Source organism: Centruroides sculpturatus, unplaced genomic scaffold (assembly GCF_000671375.1).
Source record: "Centruroides sculpturatus isolate CEXI.00-Female unplaced genomic scaffold, Cexi_2.0 scaffold546, whole genome shotgun sequence".
In the NCBI taxonomy this organism is placed as follows: Eukaryota; Metazoa; Arthropoda; class Arachnida; order Scorpiones; family Buthidae; genus Centruroides; species Centruroides sculpturatus.
In genome coordinates this window covers 249,838-271,094 of record NW_019384706.1, presented here as the reverse complement: position 1 = coordinate 271,094, position 21,257 = coordinate 249,838, and the positions used below count along the sequence as shown (strand labels likewise).

Sequence of the window (21,257 nt, the reverse complement as noted above, 5' to 3'; positions counted from 1 at the left end):
CTCACGCTGCACGGGGGGAGTAGGAGGAGGAGGAGAGGAAGGAGGAGGGTGGACGGGTTGGCGGCGCAGGTAAGACCCGTCGCTCTTCTTCCTGTTGAGAGTCTGGCACATTCGCTGTACGGCCACGGCACCCCGACGACGGACGGGTATGCCGCTGCCTTTCGGGCGACACGTGACTTCGGGCACTTGAGGCTTGTCGGGCAGAGGATATCCTCCGTAGAAATCGGGCTGGACGTACCTGCTGGGTGCATCTTCCAGCCTGTCGATGCCATAATACTCGGCTCCCGTTTTCTCGGCCCGGTACAGCACCAACTCCGAACGAGACGACGTCAGCTGGGGGGCGGCCCTTTCCGGGACTTTCTCCTTCTTGCGATGCGGCAACGTGAAGCTGTGCCGCAGGTAAGACATTATCGTCTATCCATTGTCCGCTCCGGGTGACTCATCTCGACCAGGTGACTAAGGCCGAGGAGTGGAGAGCGGCGCCGTAGCCACCATCTTGCCAGTCGTGCCGTCTAGGAATAAACACTCCCGGGCTCAAGCGGTCACGTGGTCCGTGCGCCGCCGCCACCTCGCGTCATCTGGTGTGCGACGCGCGCACTACACCGCGCCGTCCGGTCGGCCGGATCGGGGACGACTGTCGCTCCGGCTCGAACGGCGCGCTACGCCACACGGCGCGCGAAAGAGGCCCACGTGTTCGAGCGGAGGAGTGGGGAGGAGGGCGAGGCGCACTGTAAACAAAACCGTGGAAAAACCGACCGCGACGAGTCAAGGACGTGTAAAGAGACGCTCGGGGAATTAACTAAAAGGTGAAGATGGAGGCAGGAAATAAGCAATTACCGGAACCCCGTACCTAGAGCGTGGCGAAGTAACGGCCGACGGAGCGGATATCCTCCTGCGTCCCCCCCAAAAAAGCAATCTCGGATAAGTAATTAAGGTATATCTGTCCCGTGACCTGTACGCAAAAACCTTTAATTCGATTCACGTGACCGGACGGTGCCGACCGAGCGAATCGCGCCCCCCGACGAACAGGTGCGTGGACGTCGACCTTCGACGCGCAGGCATCGACGCAAGCACGCCGCGTGCTTACTAACAGATAAGACGATGGACCAGACGTTTAATTATGCCGATGCGCGCGCGCGATGCTTCAGTTTGCTTCGGAACCCCACCCTCATGCCTGTGTCGTTTGCCCCCTCTGTGGTTCGTCCCGGGCTGCCACTCGCGTACGGTCGTAATTTGTCATCCGGAAGACACGGGGGTATTGTTGCCGTCGCTAACGTGATGGGAAAGAGGGCGAAACTCTTCCAACTTAAAAATCTCGCGGGGGGGAGAAGAGGACGACTTACACAAAATTCGTCTTACTCGACTGGATCGCATTAATAGCATTAGCCGACGCCTCATAAATAAAAAAAGAGGAGGAGGAAACCGGCACGTGATTCTAACATAAGGTTCTTTGGCCTTAACGCTTGGTCTTCTACACACCCGCAGCTCACTCTACATATCTAATGTTTTAAACTGCTATAATTTCTATAAATTCGTAAAATGAAAGGAAGGACTCGACCCAATCACGTGACTTTCGAGTGACGTGCAAGAGCGCCATCTGATAACGAAACATGCGAGAGACACACAATTGAGCAAGATTTGGTGATTTTTACAGAGAGAATTAAATTAGATAAGTTTTTTTCATAAAAGAAGCATTTGTGTAGCGACAGACAGAAGAGTTTAACAGTTTCATTCTAAGAACGTCTCTGTGACGTCATCATACGGCACTTCCTGTCTTCGCGGTTTTTTTTTTTCATAAGTACTGTACTTGTTTATATAACGCTTCCGCATAATAATATAAGACAAATATAAGACAGGCGGCAATTTATATTAAAGGTGAGTATAAAAACTGCTTGTAGGCAACAGGCCTAATTTTATTTATGTTAGTGTCTTGATACACAACAGAGGACGCCACTTTATACCATACATATATATTTGTTTATTTACTTTCTATATTATGAAATATTTTAAATATAGTAAAAAATTTGTATGAAATAAAAATAATATATATTTTTAAAATAATAGGGATATGAATGAATATTATAATGTTTACGTGGCGCCATCTATCGTTATTAAAATTGATAAATTTAAATGATTATCTCGCCAGTAATTTAACTTTTATTTCGAAGAATATATTTTTATTATATAAATCAAAGGCTGAAAAGCATTCGTATTAAATTTCTTTATATTTAAAATATTCCATTGGTAATATATTTAAAGGCTATAAATTTATTAATTAAGTTTGGATTCTAAGTCGACAGATGGAGCCACTGAATAAAAGAAAAATACATCCAATAGTGAATTAAAAATCCTCGATGACGTCACGGCGCCGAAATATTTTCGACCGCAAGGCGACGCCACTGGGAAATTATTCACCAGGTTACCGTGGCGACGCCGATAAATCTGAGGGGATTAACTGGCTTTTAAACCCCCCAGGATTAGTTTTAAAGCCGGGATAATAAATTATTTAAGCGTAGCGATGGGGTTTTTAATTAATTTTTAGAGGAGATCAAGGTTAAAAATTTCGGATATTAAAAGACTCACGTTAGTAGTCAGCTGGCAGGTCAGAGTGGCCACTTTATCGTTAGCGTGGTCCAGTTCCTTCCTCAGTTTCCGGATTTCGTGAGCTTGCTTCTCTTCCGCCTGGGAAATAGCAGGAATTTTTTTTAAATTTGATCTGCTTTCCCATAAATGACGTCGTCGCGTGACGTTTACGAATTGACGTTTTTCGTACGTCACGCCAAAATTCGTAAAAATCCTCGAATTTGGTGTTATGGTTTCTGAAGGTAACTTCGCTACAGTTTCCAAAGGCAACTTTGTTATACTTTCTAACGGTAATACTATAGTTCCTAAAGGCAACTTCTACTTCTATCTTATTAATTCTTATCTACTTTATACCTTTATGTAATAAATTATCATTAAAGTAGAAAGTGCAATGTATGACCTATACAAAATGGCGGCCATTATCATAAATGTAGGCCTAATCCTTATTGTACTTTAGTTTACTTCACTTTGTATTATTATTATTATTATATTAACAAGTGTAGATGTGTATTATTCAATACGGCAGAACGACATTATTTCGGTTAACTTCTCAGTTTAATTATTAATATTATTGTCAAATTTGTCAACTGTTAAATCCTACGGTTTTCCGTTCGTAGACTTTATTTTGTGTGTTAATTATAAAATAAATAAAGATAAAAATGTTATTTCCTGCTACGTAACGATCTGTTTATCTTGATAAAGGTGCTCATCTTCAATTCTTTTCTGATTACTATGGAAAAATTGTTTAAGGGTATGCTCGAAAAGATTCGAAGAATTTCTCCTTCTAGTCTTTAGTGGCAAACTCCTTAACATGTGTTTGTGTTATTCTATTGTCTACTTGTTAGAGTCCTTACTTCAGGTGCGTATGAGTGTCAATAATTACAAAACCTATTGTGATCTAATCATCTTTGTTTTCTTTCGGTTAATTAATATAATCTACACCATAAAAAATACTTAATTACTTGGTGAAATTTTCAGCCACGCTCGATTTTCATGCTAATTTCTTGCGTGATCCCACCAATAACAATGATTCGATCCGTTTTACTCTCTAGGTATTCTTTCTTTTCCTATCCTCCTTGATGAGGATAGAGAAAGAAGAATACCCAAGATGGCTTTAGAGTTAGAACTATGGGGAAATAGATCTAGGGGGAGTAGATAGAAGGATCAAATCAAGAAAGTGGGACGAGATTGAATGGGAAGAGTTATGGAAGAAAAGAAATAGATGTTAGATTCGACCCTCCAAAGAAGTGTTATTTACGTCTTGGTCTTACATCATTATTGCTACAATCTTCATTGTTAGCTGGTATGAAGATGAAGATGAAGAATTAACGATGTGTTCAATAAAATAATAGTGATTAGAAATGATACATTTAAATACGAGTGTGGCTGAGAAAGCGGGATGAAAACTTGAGCAAATAAAACTAGAATTTTAATCAAACCTCTATCAACACACGCAATTTGTAAGCATTTTATGTGTGAGTTAACACATAATTTTACAACGTAATTAAAGTATGAAACGTAAGATAAGAGATGGTCGATTCAAGATGGCAGCCGTTCGAGGAAGAAATCAATTTCGGCAAACATTTTTTTTTGTGTGTGTGTGTGTGTGTGTGTTTCATTTATTTTGTGGATAGAAATCATTAAGCAGTTTACTTTGGTGTCTTGCGTGGGTGTTTGTATGTTGGGGCGTGTATTGTGTGTGTTTTACCTACTTAAACACCTATAGTGTATGTTTTAACAATACAAACACTAAAAATACAGTAAGAAAACACTCAGAATTGTCTCTATTGCTCCAAACTTTCTATTGAGTTGTTACAGAAGCATGTAAATTTTTATAAATTACATTACTTTGTTAATTAAATAACCGTGTGTAAACACGTATGACTAGTAATTAATGACACACTAGCTTATGTATAGATACGTTATGAATATAGACATATAAGTTAAATATGTAAACAAATTAATCTTACAGAGGAGGAAGCAGATTATTGTTGCCTTTAGAAACCATTGCGTAGTGTAGCGTACAAAATACATACGTGCAGTGTTATACATGAAAGCAGCGTAAATATAGAAGCAATGTTTTGTTAAGAGTAGCGGATTTAATGTATGAAACACTGGAAATTCACTGAAAATTTATAGAAACAAGAAAAAAATTAAGCTTTAAAAAATGCAGATTTTTCTACTTGTACAGTACAGTACAAATGATAGCAATCCGTTTCTCAGATAATTGCATTGCTTATAACTTTTCTAGTAATCAATCATTTCCTCGAGATGATATTGCAGGAAACGTTACACGCGATGTACTGTTTGTTTGTAGAGTGATTTCGCTATTGAGAGGGAACAGTTTTTTTAATGAATAAATTTCGAATATCTTTTTTAGAAATTGTAATTTATATTGCGCTTAAAACAACGTTCCTTCGCTCTATAATTCGAAGCAAAATCTCACTTGAGTAAGCAATATTTTAAGGTATTAATACCGGCGATTTATACACGTTAAAACGGGTGTTAGATAGCATTTATTTTGTCCAACAACGTAATTTATCCTTCAGTCGCGACGTCGATTAAACTCGCGATATAGCGTAAGGTAAACTAATTATAGTGTACTATATCCGGGTATGTCAAATGTATTTGCTTTTCGTGTTTGGTAGCAAGAAAATCTTCGAAAATTTTGTAAATTTTAACAATAAACCAGTAAATAAATAAAATACATACCGAAGAGTAAATAGATGAAGTGGTGGAGACGAGTGAAAGGGCAGAACCATGAACTACAAGGAAAACAAAATGGGTATTGATCAATATCAATACTTCTGTTGTACACCGCCATTTTTTTTTTTTAATTTTTGTACTTACTCTCATCTTCCTTATTGCCCATTTTATTCAGTAGACCACCCATATAGTGTGAGAATGACCCACCGGAACTCCTGCCACTGGCGTGAGAAACGGACGAATTAGACGACGGAAGTGACGTATTCACAGGTGAGAGAGGATAGTAATACGACGATGACCCCTGTTGAATAGATAAGTATGTAATAAAAGCCTCAGTAACATTAAATTACAGTATAAACGCCCGTTAACGCATTGTTATTGCTTTTGAATATTGTTTAACTGGGGCGAAGTTGGTAAACTTGGGTGTAGGTGTAGTTTAGTACGTAGAGGAGGGAGGAAGATAAATTTCTGTACCTTTCTCCTAAAGATTTTTTGTGTGTAAATTAAACGTAAAGCATACGAATCTACTCTTGGTAATAGAAACAGAATAACGATTAAAGCACGAAACTTAAAGCTTTTATTACCAGACAATGATAACAAAGCCATAAAATGGTGTGCAGATATAATTAAAACAGATATTTGGTCCCTCTTTAAGCGCTTCTTTAATGCATTTTTCCAATCCCAAGTAGAGTAACTATGCAAAAGTATGCGGCACCGTCGACGTGACACCCAATCACGTGATTCATCCGAGCGTAGAAGTTTCTGGGGATTAAATAACAATGCCCCGAACCACGAACCTCATTCTGGAAGTATGTTTTTAAAGTTGGAGAGTGGTTCATTGCTGGAGACAACACCAAATGGCGTGATTAATGACCGAAAGAGGAGGGGTTTTAAGAAGTTAATACAGAGTTTTATATGGCTTAGGTAGAGGGGAGGAAAGAGGAAAAAAATGTAATAATAAAGGTGAGAGTAGTGAAGCAGGTATGGCAGAAAGCCAAATTGGTGTTAGGTCATCGACACGAGTTGGTTGTTTTAATAAGTTCTAAACTGAACAGCTGATAATACAGGAACTGCCCTTTTTTTTATCGATTGTGCACGTCACTATGATCAGCACCGAACGATCGTCTATCGTGTATTTTCTTTTTTCCTCTGCCTGTTTTTTTTTTTATTATTTATAATGTCTAATTGTATGCAGTTTATCACACGAAGAAAGTTTTAAAAAAATCACGTGTTTACACTTAATTGATGGTTCCAGCTGTGTTTTAATATAAGCTGATTTAATATGTTACGCTTATCTTCTGGTATACATGTTAATTTGCAAAACTAACGAGACTGTAAAGCTCATCGTAAAGTAATTTGTGTACGTATAGAGGTTGTAATGTGTTTATCTGTAGATTATCATCATCAATCATGTATGTAAAGTAGTCTGTCTAACAGTAAAAATCTTGCAGGAAATAAGGACTAACAAAGCTTGTATACGTGTAGAATCTATGTTTTAACGTATTTATCTATACGCAAACACGTTATCTGTTGTTATAATATAAAATTTCTCCGAAAAATTAAGTGTTTATCAGAAGTGTACCGCATCTGTCTGCTGTATAATCTATGTAATGGTAATATAACTTATCTATCAAACAGGAAAAGGGAGTCTAACTGCAGTATAACATGTTTATCTAAGCTCCTACTGTGTCGTAAAATGTATACTTACGGTGTAATACGTATATTGCGTAACTTCTCTAGATGTTATTTACATCATCCCTTTGATACACATTAAAAAGTAGGAAAGAATAAAGGTAAAAATGGCGAATAATGGATAATTTAATGTAGTGTATCAATAGAGAGATGTGGTATACACCTACCTGACCGTGCATTCCAACAGGAGCAGAAGAAATTGAATCCAAACTTTCCGTTTCCGGAAGACTGTTATAGTTCCTCTGACTAGGAGCCGACACGGAGGTACCGGGGCTGTGACGTATCCAGGCATAGGAATGAGAACCGGTCGATGTCAACGGTTCAATGTTGACATAATTATCATTGTCCAACGTGGTCTTGTAAATGCGGGGATTTCTGTCGCGTGAAAGGATAACATAATCCGAATTTTGAGGAGACTGATTGATAGAGAGACGATCTCTTAAACTGAGAGTGGGGGAGGTCATGGAGAATGGCTTGTGCTTCTTGTCTAAAGTACAATACTCGCTATCTGAGTGTGCTCCAATCCCGTGCAACTCTTGGGTAGTCTGAGTGTTAGCGCATACTTTAACTTTACCTTTTCTTTCTAGTGTTTTCGAGGGTGAGCCGTTACCCATCCTGGGGATGGAACTCAAAACGGGGCGGATGAAATCCACGCTATCGTAGTGCGGTTCTTCTTTCTTGGAAAGCTTACTACTCTTAATGCTGCCGTTGGAGCTCATGCTGCATGCGCTCGTGGGTCGTTTAGTCAAATTAGAGGAGATCACGCTAGGTCTTAGACCTTGCACCTTCTTCTCAGTTCTGAAACTCTGCGGAAGAGACTCGCAACTGCCTCTTACAATTCTAGGGCTTCCACCGTCGCTCAGGTTATCACCCTCGCTGAAGTATCCCAATTCGGATGACTTGACGCTCAGAACTTTGTGTTTCTTGTCCACTTCCGCGGGTACTTTACGACCGGATGTGCTCCCCATACAGCTTTTATTTCTGTTAATGTCACCATCTTTTCCTCTTTCGTAACGCAATTCGGGACTTCTAGATTCACGCGGGGTGTGCCGCTCGTGCTGCTGCAAGTACTTCTTCCAAGAGGAGGAGGACATGTGATGAAAGGCGCTGGACTCCGTCTGCATGGAGCTGTCCGTTTTCTTAACATTTCCGCTCCTGCTCAGCTTGCTGGATCCCCTTTGAGTGTCTGCGCGGCTGGTTTGAGACTTCTTGGAGCCTTCTTTGATGGGAGTGATGGAGGATGCCTTTTCTTCTTCTCGATTCGGCCTTTTCAAGCTTCCATACGGATTATTATCCGAACTGACGGAAGAACCAGTCAGATTGTCGTCTGTGCTGAGTTCTGCAATTGTATCGCTGATGCCACTGCTGAGAGAACTGCTGTCGTCGAAGCTGAAACAGAAAAAAAGGCAGCAAAATACAGCATTAAAAAGAATAGAAAACAGCGCGCGATCAATGCCACTGTCTATTGCGAAATTATTAATTTGTATGAGTTTCCAAACCCAAGCATATCAGAATGAAGAATTTATTGTTAAAAATAGCAAACAAGACAAGAAACAGCGTACAGAATGCGTTTACTAATTATTTATTACAGCTTTATTAATAAACATTAACAGCCTCTTCTCTCTAATTGCCTGAACAACATCAAAAATAGCGCAATGCTGTTGTAGGAATAAAAATTCTGTTGGAGTGGGAGCGTATACACACTTCAAAAGCACGTTAATAAGAAAACGAGATCATTTTATTGCTGTTAAATTAGACATCTTTACGACTGAATCCACTTCCAGTCCTTCAAACCAACTGGAAGCGATTGAAGTGGATCCGTTTTGATAAAACCAGGGCACTTATAGGAGCTTACTACATATGGTTAGCGTAGCTGCACGGGGAAGGTGACTATAAAACACACTTCTAACAGTTTATCTTTCATTTTAGTATGTTTACCCTGTGAGAGTCAGGCCCCCTCGTAATTAACTTATGCCTCTCTTCCGATCAACAAACCGAGTGGGTCAAAAACCGCATTGCCTAATCGATTTACCATGTAGCCGGTACATCACCCCTTTGTACACGCTGAGTCACTTTTATCTTCAATCAGGTAAGCTACTCTATGGAAAAATTCTATTAGTCATCGTTCATACAGGTGACAGTCGATATGTGTGTGTGTGTGTGTGTGCCTGTGTGTAGTGGGTGGAGGTGAGTCAACTGTCTATTAATAATCGCCAGTACGCACGACCGGTCACGTGACTGGAGTGCGCTATGAGCGAACGTGACATGTAAACAATCCAGAGGATGGCGGATCCTCACGTCGACCAACAATGCCTGCCTATAATCTGCGGATTATCATTGTCTAGCAAAGTGTAACCGAACAAATACTCATAGAAAAAGAAACAATACTGTAGGATCGATGCTGATAAATTCTCGGGCATTATCTTAGGATACTGTGAAGTATAATTATCTAGAAATTTCAGCTTTAACCGCGCCTATCGATTAACTATAACATATACCGGAGTGAATTGTCTATAAATAAATAATTTCTAGATAAATCTTAGCTTACAGGAGCTTCTACGTAGTATATAAGATTATCACGCGTAGGTAAGAGTATTAGATGGTTTGTATTGACATAATACAAGTAAGATCCGATTATCCGTGTTTAGCCGACTATTTTGAATGAGCTAGGACACATCTTAAGTACTAATTAAGTAACTTATTTTCGTTAGGATAACGATAAAAACGTTGTTCTTACCATCCCAAGCGAACGAGATAGCTGCAAACGTTGCCAGATAGTGCATTATCTTAAGAGAAGCTTAGCTGAAGTGGCTGATAAATCCTTTACTCGCTTCATCTAGTGTAGCTTTTAGCCATTTATGTGGTTAAATATTTACTCACTACCAATTAATTCGCTTTTCTTGTAGCATTAACCCCCGGTAACGCCGTCTGTAGATAATAAAGTCGAACCGTCCTGTCATAGGAGCGATAAACAATGCACAAATCTATGAATAGCCGAATGTAAGGAATTGACGTCACGGCCGCACTTCTTCCCATCCGGTAGCCATGGCAACCCATGCCAGGGATCCTTGACAAGTAAGCAAAGACCAAAACCGATCAAACTGTCCCTTGCCTTGTATATGGGTTACACTCGGTTAATCCGTTGTAGTAAATTCGTAGATTAAGCACCCTAAACCCGAGAGGAGGGTTGGTGGACGTATCCGGGCGCAGTGCGGATGGGGATGAACGTTTATGTACGTCGTATGGGTCGCGATGGCGCGTAACTCACCTGCTGTGGCATCCGTACCAGTCGTAGTAGTACCTATCGTGATACATCCTCTAAAAAACGTGCGGCATAGAGGTGTTTCTACGTCTCTACCAGGTAAGGACGAACGGCACAGACTGTGCACTTACTGACGACATGTTAGCCAGGAATCGATGCCAGTTGCAGAATGGATTCAACCAAACGCGGCAGAAGGGGGTAATGGAAGTGAAGTCGGATGACGACTGACCAATGGCTGCCCGTGACGTCACCCGGCCAGCGAAACTTTGCCAGAAACATCCCAACCCCGTCTGAACTTTGACCCCCCGAGTGCAGCTTCCCGGTTGTAATAGATAACTAGAGGTGAAGTGACATTTACAGAAAGGGGATGGAAACACGTCACCCATGCAGTTTTAAGGTTGTTGAACTCCGCTCTTAAGCAGAAACAAGAAGAGAAAAGATACACCCCGCATAGAGCATGCAGCAATTGGTTAGATGTTAGTGCGGCTCCAGTAACAATTTAAGGACTTACCCCGGGCGAGCAGCTTCCGTTTCTGCGTTTTTATTCCTGGCGGAAGAAAAAGGAAGCTTAAATGACAATCCTGCAACACATACCATAATTCTATATAGGTGTGGTGTACGGTGGATACTGTACTGTATACGGGCGTATAAAACGCCATTAACTCGACTTTAAAGCGCACGTGGCACCTATACGGTAACCATTTCTTTATCTGTTGCGGTAATAAACTATTAACGGCCCGTAAACAACTACATATTTTTTTAAAAAAATTAGTATATAGTAAGAAAACTGTTTAGGTGGAGGAATGCAATCGATGCAATACATCAGCAGCAGCAGTAGCAGCAGCAGCTAAAGAATGATGTTCCATCAAGTTAATGGTAGAAAGAAAGATGGAAAGAGCTCGTCGATCGCTATAGCTCTCGTTCTGTTTCTCTTTCCATCCTTGTTCATAAAAAAAACTTAACGTTACGTATGTGAAGATGTGTTAAAGTCTCAAGTTGCAATTATACATAATATATACAGATGTATGAGTTATGTATTTGCATGATTATAAAGTACTTTGCAAGTGTATTTTTTTGGTAAGACATTGTTCTGTATGTAAATTACGCACTATCGTCTTGTACAGAGAATGAGATGATAGATGAGAGAATCTTTAAGACATTACACATGTGGTTTTCATAGTGATATTAGGCAAAAAAATTACATCTTTATACAGTAAAATTTGATGTGCCATCCTTTGTTAGGCATGTATAACGTAATGTCTCAATGTACTCACTGTTTTACATATTGCGCATTATACATCATTAATAACATACTTCAAAAGTTAAATATTGAGGATGCTCTTCTGAACGAATTAATTCTTGAATCTTGAATTTTATGAATAAATCTGGTAAGATGATGCCTATCGATGGCACTCCTCTCTCTCTCTCAGCAACCTAAATAGGATCACGTGACAGCAGCGAATCGACCAAAATTGGAAATTAGGGAAGCGATAAAGCGAGTAGAATCAAAGTCGGTCATCATGGCGCCCGATGTAGTAATTGATTGCAGCTACGTCACCAAATCACACACCGCTAATCGTTGCCGATACTCTAAAAATCCCTTATGACAAATGGTCAGACGGAGAGTGGCGCCATTTAAAAAAGTGGTAGCTCGAAAGAAAAAATTTGGCAGAGACGGTTGCACGCGTGAAAGAACCCTAGAAAAATGAGTGAAGAGCATCTATCATCAGTCGAGTTTCTTTTACTTTTTGTTTAGTGAAGCGTGGAAACAACTCTCCTACATAACACACACAGAGAAAAAAGAAAACTAACGTTGTGTTAGCGACAACCCTCTCCTATTATAGCAATTTAATCCTCGATTGCCGAAAGGAAAGTGCTAATGTAAGTGATGTTTCTGTATAAAACAGCAGTTAAGTGTACTGTGCGTTTCTTCGGATACTTACGATGGTTATCGATGGTCTTAATGTACAAACAGAAAGGGAACCGTAGCGTGACTCACGAAAACTATTATTAATGAACGTCGTGGCAGGTGATCAATCGCCGCAATTAATAGCTCGGGCCGTAAAATGCAATTTGAGTTGCGCTGCAATGATCATAAGTAGCCGATTACTCAAAGATAAACAGGAGCCTGTCAGACTGTCTATACGTCGATTGGCTTATAACTCGACAAGTTCATGCCGCAACGTTTTATAGTGACGTGAACTGTCACGAATTTAATGGGCAACATGCGGGGATCGACATGCCGCATCAATTTTTATAAAGGTAAACAGAGCGAATACAGTGTTACTGCATTAGACATCCGCATAAACTTATCACTGGTGTGTTTTTTCTAAGTGACAAAGTCGATCGGGTGAAAGTTGCTGTTCTGTTCCTTCGGGCGGAACTAAACTGATTTATATCTCTTGAATTTTTAATATTTCCGCCTGTTCCAGAAAGTTATCCAAGTATAAGAACCTAGTTTCGAGTTTATAATTAATGCAGCGGTGTATGTATTGTGTAGTATTCGAACTGTGTAATTTCTACTGTTCGACGCATGATTATGTTTATAAATTATGGGAGTATAATGTTTTATATTCATCGGGTGCATAAAAAAACAGTCGAGCGATATTCATTATGCAAATCAAAACGCACTCACCTATCGTCCTGAAGCACATTAATGGTCTTGACCACGTTTTCCTTGCTGCTCCTTCCTCCGCTCTTCCTAGCATACAGAGAAGCCCCACCTTCGCTCATATAACCACTAGCTATATCGTCGGGTCTCCACCCGTTTCCGGTCCTTAACATGTCACCGTCACTCATATAACCGGCAGAGATATCGAGCAATTCTATATCTGTGACGTAATCCTGCTCCAGTTTCTCTATAGGTGTCCTCTTAACTGGAACACCGTAGATCCTAGAAGAATCCTGCGCGATCAGCCTATTCACTGCCAGCCTCGTACAAGGGCTGACGTCAGTCTGAACTCGACCCGCCGGTGTCATCTTCCTGGCGCTCCACCCTAACCTGGTGTAGCCGTAGGGCGAGGCCCTAGTCAAGGGCTGCATGGGTTTTATGTTAACCATTATATCTTCGGCTTCGTCGGCTAAACTATCGGATTCTTTTACTTCCTCCTCCTTGCTCTCCTCTTTCTCCTTTTCTGCGGATGATTGGTTATCCGCAATCTCCGTCTTGCTGCACACTATAGGAGAAACCATAGCTATCGCCTGTGTAACTTCCGTCTGTTTGTCTTTACTCCGGTCAGGTTTGGGTAGGGAAGAGGACTGGTATTGATTCGAGTGTTCCACCCGTGTGCTGACGTAATTGTCGTCACGTGATCCCTTCCCGTAACCCGCATCCTGGTTCCTAACCACTTTTGTTTTTGTTGTGCCCTTGACCGCCGCTGTAGGTTTGGGAATACCGGTATTGTTAACCAAACTTTCTTCCTGGGAGCCACTTCTAGACGACTTCTCACTACTTTTCGTTGCTAGTGTGGATATTTTCGATTGCCTCACGGGGTTGTCCGGTTGGATAGTAGTGTAGTTCTCATCTTCAGCATCTTTTGCCTTCCTCTCCTTCCCCTCGCCGCTTCTGATCTTGTTCTGCTTAGTAGTGGGTCTGGTAGAGAACTTACCATCCTTACCTGCGTATAAATCACAATAAGTACTCTCGACCAATCCGAATTGCGACATACACATTTACTCTACTCACCCGTGTACTTCTGTGGAGCTTCTTTGATGTTGGACGCCGTTTTGTTGGGTACTTTCTTTCCTAAACTTCGAACAGACTTGTCCTGGTGTGTGGAGATGGCAGGAAAGACTGGATTTTCTGGTGTGTCCGGTGTTGAGGTTAGTTTTGATTCGCTGCATAGGCTTGTAGAAGAATCACTTTTTTCGCTCCTAGCCGAACTAAACCCGCTGCTGCTACTGGTACGCTTGGAGACCACACCTTTGACGTAGCAAAAAACAATAAATTTAAATATTCATAAACTCCTCGAAACTTAATTCTAGATTTTAAAACAAATAGAAGTTTTTAAAAAATAACGAAAGAATTTCGGTATGTTTAAACGTTAAAACTCTAGAACATTAGTTAATATGTAATCGCTCTCTCCTCACTAGTGACGTCATTTTATTCTACCCCGTTGTGTTTTATAGCTTCAAGAACTCAGGTAATTTCTTTCCGTCTATTCAGACAATTTACTGTAAAAACTGAGATTAGAGTTGTGAAATTAGAGCTCTTTCTGATACGGTAGAGTAGTTTTGTAATACGAGATTCGTGGCAAACTGCCTAAAATTTTTGCAGTAAATCCGTTAATTAGGTTATTAAAATGCTAGAAAATTCGATGAAATTACCTTTTCCACCCTCGTTCGGTCTCTCCTTCGAATTAAATAATTTGAACTTGTCCAACATGGAATGATTAGCGTTTTTCCCGACAGTAACTGTTTGATTCCTGGTTACACCGGCAGATGGCGCCTTGACTGGAAGATGAGAAAGAGAGGACGAGGACGACGTCGAAGATGGCCTGCCAAAAAAGATAATTATCATTCGATAAGACTTGTTGTTAAGACTAAATTACACGATATCGCGTGTGGTCAGGGCCGTCGAGATGGGGTAGCTGGAGATTTTTTCCGTGCTCGTGTAGTTCCTACGTCTGTAAAACTAATGTTATTTCTACTAACAGAAAGTAAAACCGTTAACACCGGTTTTTATTAATAAAGAAACATTCTACGTATTTCATTTGTTCAAAAATAAATGGCTAAAGGGGCCATTCTACCCGCGGGCCCCATACAAGTTCTCGACGGCCCTGCATGTGGCATTCTCAGAGAGTAGTTGAACTCTTCTACTTGCTTACCCCCTTTTAATATTGTTGTATATCCATCTTTATATACGTGTATTCTTATTATACTGATTATATTGTCATTCTTATTATATACAATCACCCCAATGATGAAAAAAATGAATCTTAACCATACCTGGATTGTGATTTTTCTATATTGGTCCGATCACGTGTCAAAACGGCCGATTTCGGCTGAGGTATAAAAGTGGATCCATGAGGTGAACCAGACCTCGAACTGTTGGTGGAAGGCGTTTTCGATGTCAAACCGGTTGAACCTTCAAAATTAAAAGAAAAAATACATAAAATATTTACTATTAAAATAACAACATAGTGAACATATCATTAACACAGTCGTTAAAAAGGCGCGCACGACCCACTTTTCCCCATCTGGTCCCATCAATTAATTTAATCTACATTCCCCGTTTTGTCACATGACTAACCGGCAGACATAGGGGAAACTCGTAAAAGAGCAACAGCCAGTTAATGCGGCATAAACCACTTGTACGAAGGTCAGTAGCGTATAATTAACATAAAGAAAACAACAGTGATAAAGCGGGTAACGATCAGACAGACGTACAGCCTTCGCTGGTAACCTTGTCCCAAGGATAGTGGTAAAAAACTCCCCCAACTTACCTGAGATTACTACGGTCTCACTCATATTTAGGTATGTACTGTACAGAGTATAGTACGTTGGTGGGTGTTAACGCCCCGAGGCAAACTCGCGTGTTAGGAAGCATCGTACAGTAATGTCAACAAAGTTTCCTAAGCGTACAGGTACCTTTTTAGACCAGTTATCTAACTAGTCGGGTCATTTTCCGTGACGTAACCGGCCGAAACAGTTAGGAACACAATGGGTAATGGGTGGAAATTCGTGGAATTTCGACACAGGATGTCGGTTGTTCGCACGCGGGTTAACACACTGACATCTTTATGATTATTGGTATATATTTCTGTAACTGGATAGCTTTGTAAAGCGACATGTTTCTTGGCACGAGGGAAAAAGGTGGTTAAGTCGTGAGTTATGGAAGAAAGAATTCTTATTCTTCTCATTCTGTTCCCTTGCTAACCGTTTCGCATCCTTGATAATGTTGTTTTGGGTGTAAGACATTATACATCGATTTGGAAACTAATTATACTTTTAGTAACGAGTTACAATCTTGTTTTCCTTATGAGCAATTTAAAACGCTGCTTTCCTTCTTTAGAGGAAGCTATTATGTTAAAGTTTCTATCGATTTTCCTATAATTTCCACTTTGTTCTCAGATTTCTGTAATTTTAATGGACTTTTTTATTGTCCAGACAAGTTTTCTTCTTTTTTTTGTGCGTGTGTGTTAAGTTCGTGTTTTAATCAAAACAAATTGAGTTAAATAGAAACAGTACACGTTTTGAATGCAGTTTAATAGAGAAGCCTTTTTAATTTAAAGAACAACAACGCAAAAACTGGAGATAAGAATTTTCAAAATACAGATTTTTCTTTAAAGAAAAAAATTCCCTAATTTGATGCATCGGAGAAAAATCCCAGTTAATTGCAATTTCGGGGATTTTTCTTTTAAAATTCCCTCGTTTGTCGTCTTAGAAGAAAAATCCCTATCTCATTTTAAATTTTATGAATTTTTCTTTAAAATTATTCTTTATTAATTTCGTATTCAAAGAAAATTTTCTATCTTAAATTAAGGATACTACTTTAAAAAAATCACTAATTGGTGCATCTGAGAAAAATCCCTGGGTTAATTTGATTTCAGGGATTTTCTTTAAAAATCCCTAATTTGATATATTCCATGAAAAATCCCTAACTTTCTTTAAATTTCACAAATTTTCTTTTAAAGATCCTTCATTATGTCCGTATTCAAAAAATTTCTTCCTTAACTTCTATTTTAAGGATATTTCAGTTAAAAAATCCCTAATTTCACACATAATATAAATTTCAGAGTTTTTTCCCTAAATGTATGATATTTTATGGCATTTTTTTTAAAATTGGAATCATTATCTATCGCTCAAATGGCTCGCTGACATCTGTTTAAATTTTAATTTAACGATAATGAGTTTAGAAAATTCAAATCTGAGAGTTTGGATAACAGAAAAAAAAATCGAATTACATACAACAACTCAAAAATCTCTTCAATTTAACTTTAATTTTTGGATGATTTTTACATTGAGACTTACAGAAAAATTCGTGAAAAATATCAGAAAATTATCATTATTTATTCTTTAAAAAATTCTACATAAAAACATATTTTAAACAAAAATTAGAACCGAAAAAATATATTTAAGTAGTAGTAAAAAAAATTCAATTTTTTAAACGCAATTTTATCGCATTTCGAGATGCAAATTCGAATTTAATATTTTTTTAAAATCCATCAACAATCAATGCAGCTTTCTTTTTGTGTTGAAAAATAAAAATTCCAATAATAAAACGTTTACTTTTATCCCCGTCAGATGGCAGAACAATTCTCTCACCTTTTATCGTTTTTATCGATCAGTTTTCTCAAGAAGAAAACAATAGAGGAAGAAGAATAAGAAAGAAAGAAAGAAGAAAAAAAATACCCTGAAAAATCTACAACACAAAATTGATCGCTACGGACAACAATTCAACTCGCACCATTACCAATTTTTAATTAATTAAACGTACAAAAACCGTATATTCTAAAGCATCCATCACTATGGCATCCATTAATTCTTTAGAGAAATTCGTAAATACGTAGAAAATTATACGTCCTCTCGCTCAATCTCTCTTCCTGCAATTTTTTACAATTTTTTCTTGCTGATAGGAAATTAAAATAACTACAATTATAAGCAAGTTTGGAAGATTATTATTTGGTTTTTTTTTAAGATGGTACTAGTTAAATATGAATGTATTACATGTCGTTACTCACTGTTCATCGTTATTCTATCTGGAAAAAAAATTTATATATAAATTTCTTCTGTGAAAAGGGTTTCTTTTTATTTCCCAGTTCAAAGATCATTCGTTTCCTGTTTGATAAACTAAAACCGCAAACCGTTTCTAGGACCTTATATGAGCACAAAGCACAGAAAGATGTCGACAATATGTATCTTGTATCCCCCTTCTCGAGTTATCAGTAGTTTAAACTGACTGATTCTGCTGGGTTGAAACATCATTTGTACGGATATTTCCCCTTTCCAATAGCCCTTCTTTCTGTCTTTTTTTATGATATAAATGTAAATATATATGAAATCATTGAGATACCAGTTCATATTTTAAAAATGTATTTCTTATGTTTTCAATACATAATTAATACTGTCTTTTGTTGAAATTATAGAACTATGTATATTATTTAATAAATTTCTTAAAATATTTCCCTAACGACGATTGTTTCCTTTGCTGTATAATTTAAACCCTATTTTGTATCTTGTTACTTGTAAAATAGGGAATTTTTAGTTAAAATTTCTCTACCATGTATTAATTTTCAAAATATTTCTATACTTAGGATGCATTTAACGATAGTTCCCAGTCTAACAGAGATATATCGTTTAATTAATACATCCTACATGTAGAAATATTTCGAAAATTGATACAAGAAAATATCAATTAGCTTTAGGGATATTTTCTTGCTTAAATTTCCTCAACTCTCATAAATTTATCAGGGAATAATCTCTAATATTTAAGGGATATTCGGAAATTTTATGAAAATATAAATTAGAAAATATCTTTAATAACTTGATGAATCTATTTTTACATTTTTCATGTAATAATTTCCTAAATTTAGGAATATTCTAAAAACGTTTGAAGACATACAATAGGTAAGAAAGTATTATTTACTTTCTTACCTATTGTATCTGTACGAGTCATCTGTACGAGTCTGTACGAGTAATACTGTAAATCTGTACGAGTCTGTACGAGTAAATCTATACGAGTAATAAACTACTACATACAATTTTAAACGTTTCCACAATACCCCTAAATTTCAGAGAATATCCCTTGAAAAATTTTTAAAATATCCTAAATTAACCAGGGATATTTTCTTACTTATATTTTCTGAATTTCTTAATAATTAAATACAGTATTTGAATAATAACATATTTTTTCATAAAACATTCCAAAAATACAATAAATTTTTAACAGCTAAACATATACAGGATGTTTAAAATTCTCTAAATTTCCCTAAATTTCAGGGAAAGTTTCCCGAAATCTTTTAAAAAATTCCCTTGATATGTTTAGCTATTAAAAATTTCGTATTTTTAGTGTTATAATTCGGATTTCTAATTAATTTATATTAATTATACCAACGAATTTCTGAATATTCCTTCTAAAAGGCATAAAATATTTTAAAAATTAATTAATTAATACACTTACTAAAATCGTTCATTCAGTCTTCTTTTTTGTCGGGAAATCGTGTGATTTATACTCTAATTTTTATTTAATATAAAGAGATTTTTATCAGATTAATTCGGAAGATGTTTAAAGAAGGAAACCAACTCCGTGACTCACTCCAACGTCGTCTGACTCGGTCACGTGCATCTACACAATTATCGTCTGCTTTCTCTTAATTAATATTAAGAATTTTAACTATTTCCTCCAGGATATAAGCCACTGACTATTTTTACCACGATTTATATTCAACTTGGCGTATTTTTAATGAAAAACTACCGAATTTTAAGCCAAATTAAAAATCATGACGTCCGATCACGTGATGCGAGCCAATACCGATTACAGTCTGTTCGCGTTATTTTTAAACTACCGTTTGTCAATGTATTTCGGTTATATTAATGCTAATAATACAAATAGGCATATAATTATAAGTTAAAATTTCTGTATAGTACGAAAAGAATGGCGTGTCACGTGACTAAGTAACAAAGCCTTTCGTAATTATTATAAGGAAACTTTTAAAATGCTTAATAAGCAATAATTCCCTCGTTAATATCAATATTGAGCATTTTTAAAGTTAAATTATTAAATTTTAAATCAAATTTTAAAACCGTGACGTCAGATTACGTAACGAGAGCCAGTAACGATTACAGTCCGTTCGGGTTATTTTTAAACTAATTTCCACCGCAAATTTCAATAATATTAATATTAATATGATAATTAAGAGTGTTATTAAAGTTAAAATTACTGATAATTTTTTAAACAATAGCGTGTCATTTTGAATCTAGAAATAAACTCAAGTTTTAATTAATATGAAACATTTTAACAATTTCCTTTCATATAAAAGCATCAGGCTGTTTTTTCGCTCAAATGTCTATCAATTTTATGCATTACTAATGTAAAAAAAAAATTTACATCAAATTTAAATTTTGACGTAAAATCACATGACTACTATGCTACGTCACATGAATAATATAATCTATTCGTGTTATTTTTTGTATTACTTCTACTAATTTTATCGAAATTAATATTAGTAATACAATTAAAGTACTAATTAAAGCTAAAATTACTTTAAATTCTTAAGTCAGTAAAATTCTACTTAAATCTACGAATAAATTCCGTCCGTCTTCTTTCTAATTAATTTAAATTGATATAAATGTCGCTTTCTTTCCTTGTTTAAATATTGCCAGACTCGTTAGTAGTATTATTAAAGTAAATTAAATCGAATCCTAAACAGATAGTCCATGATCACGTGACTTTGGGTAAACAAACTCGCTCGCGACTCTGCTAAATACGATGGTTGCCTTCTAAAATTATTTTCTGCTTTAGACATGTTTGGTTTTGTTATATGTATATATATTTCCCACTACGAACGTTCTGAACATCATATGTGATGTATTTCCTGGTAAACATTGCTTTACGATGCAGTTTATAATTTGACAAACATTTTTTCCTTTGTGAAATGTCCTTAAATTGCATTCCCTTCAAAGCTACAAGACTAAACGTGTAACAAAATGCATCCTCTTTTAATTAAAATTACAACAGTTTAAAACAATTACAGCAAAATAAAAAAAACTTGAATAAATTTAAAATTTAAATTTTAAAAATCCTGACATTATAACGGACGTCAACACTTTTTAAATTTGAATTTATATTATAATTAAACGAGTCTTTTAATTAAAATCAAAAACATCTTAAAACAATTTACTAAACGATAATTATTTCATACGTTTAAAATTCAAATTTCAAATATTCTAACGTCACAACAGACGTCACGATTTTTTTTTTTAAATTTTTTTTTTAAATTGTAAAAAAATGACATTTTTATATAATTTTAATTAAAATTATAAAATTTTGAGTAATTTTAAGATGCTAATAATA

At 37.2% G+C, this 21,257-nt stretch overlaps 1 protein-coding gene across 2 annotated transcripts in view; it reads right to left on the bottom strand.

Annotated features, from left to right (window-relative positions):
* The window catches only part of LOC111627679 (neuron navigator 3-like), a 59,838-nt gene that overhangs the window by 16,168 nt on the left and 22,413 nt on the right, over positions 1–21,257 (bottom strand). For both annotated transcript variants that reach the window (XM_023371286.1, XM_023371287.1), the window contains exons 7-15: positions 15,191–15,329; positions 14,570–14,739; positions 13,929–14,165; positions 12,879–13,860; positions 10,755–10,790; positions 7,149–8,370; positions 5,434–5,590; positions 5,296–5,348; positions 2,584–2,682 (exon numbers count right to left, since the gene is read on the bottom strand). In XM_023371286.1, the coding sequence (XP_023227054.1) occupies positions 2,584–2,682; positions 5,296–5,348; positions 5,434–5,590; positions 7,149–8,370; positions 10,755–10,790; positions 12,879–13,860; positions 13,929–14,165; positions 14,570–14,739; positions 15,191–15,329 (3,095 nt within the window). The remainder of the gene's footprint in view (positions 1–2,583; positions 2,683–5,295; positions 5,349–5,433; positions 5,591–7,148; positions 8,371–10,754; positions 10,791–12,878; positions 13,861–13,928; positions 14,166–14,569; positions 14,740–15,190; positions 15,330–21,257) is intronic.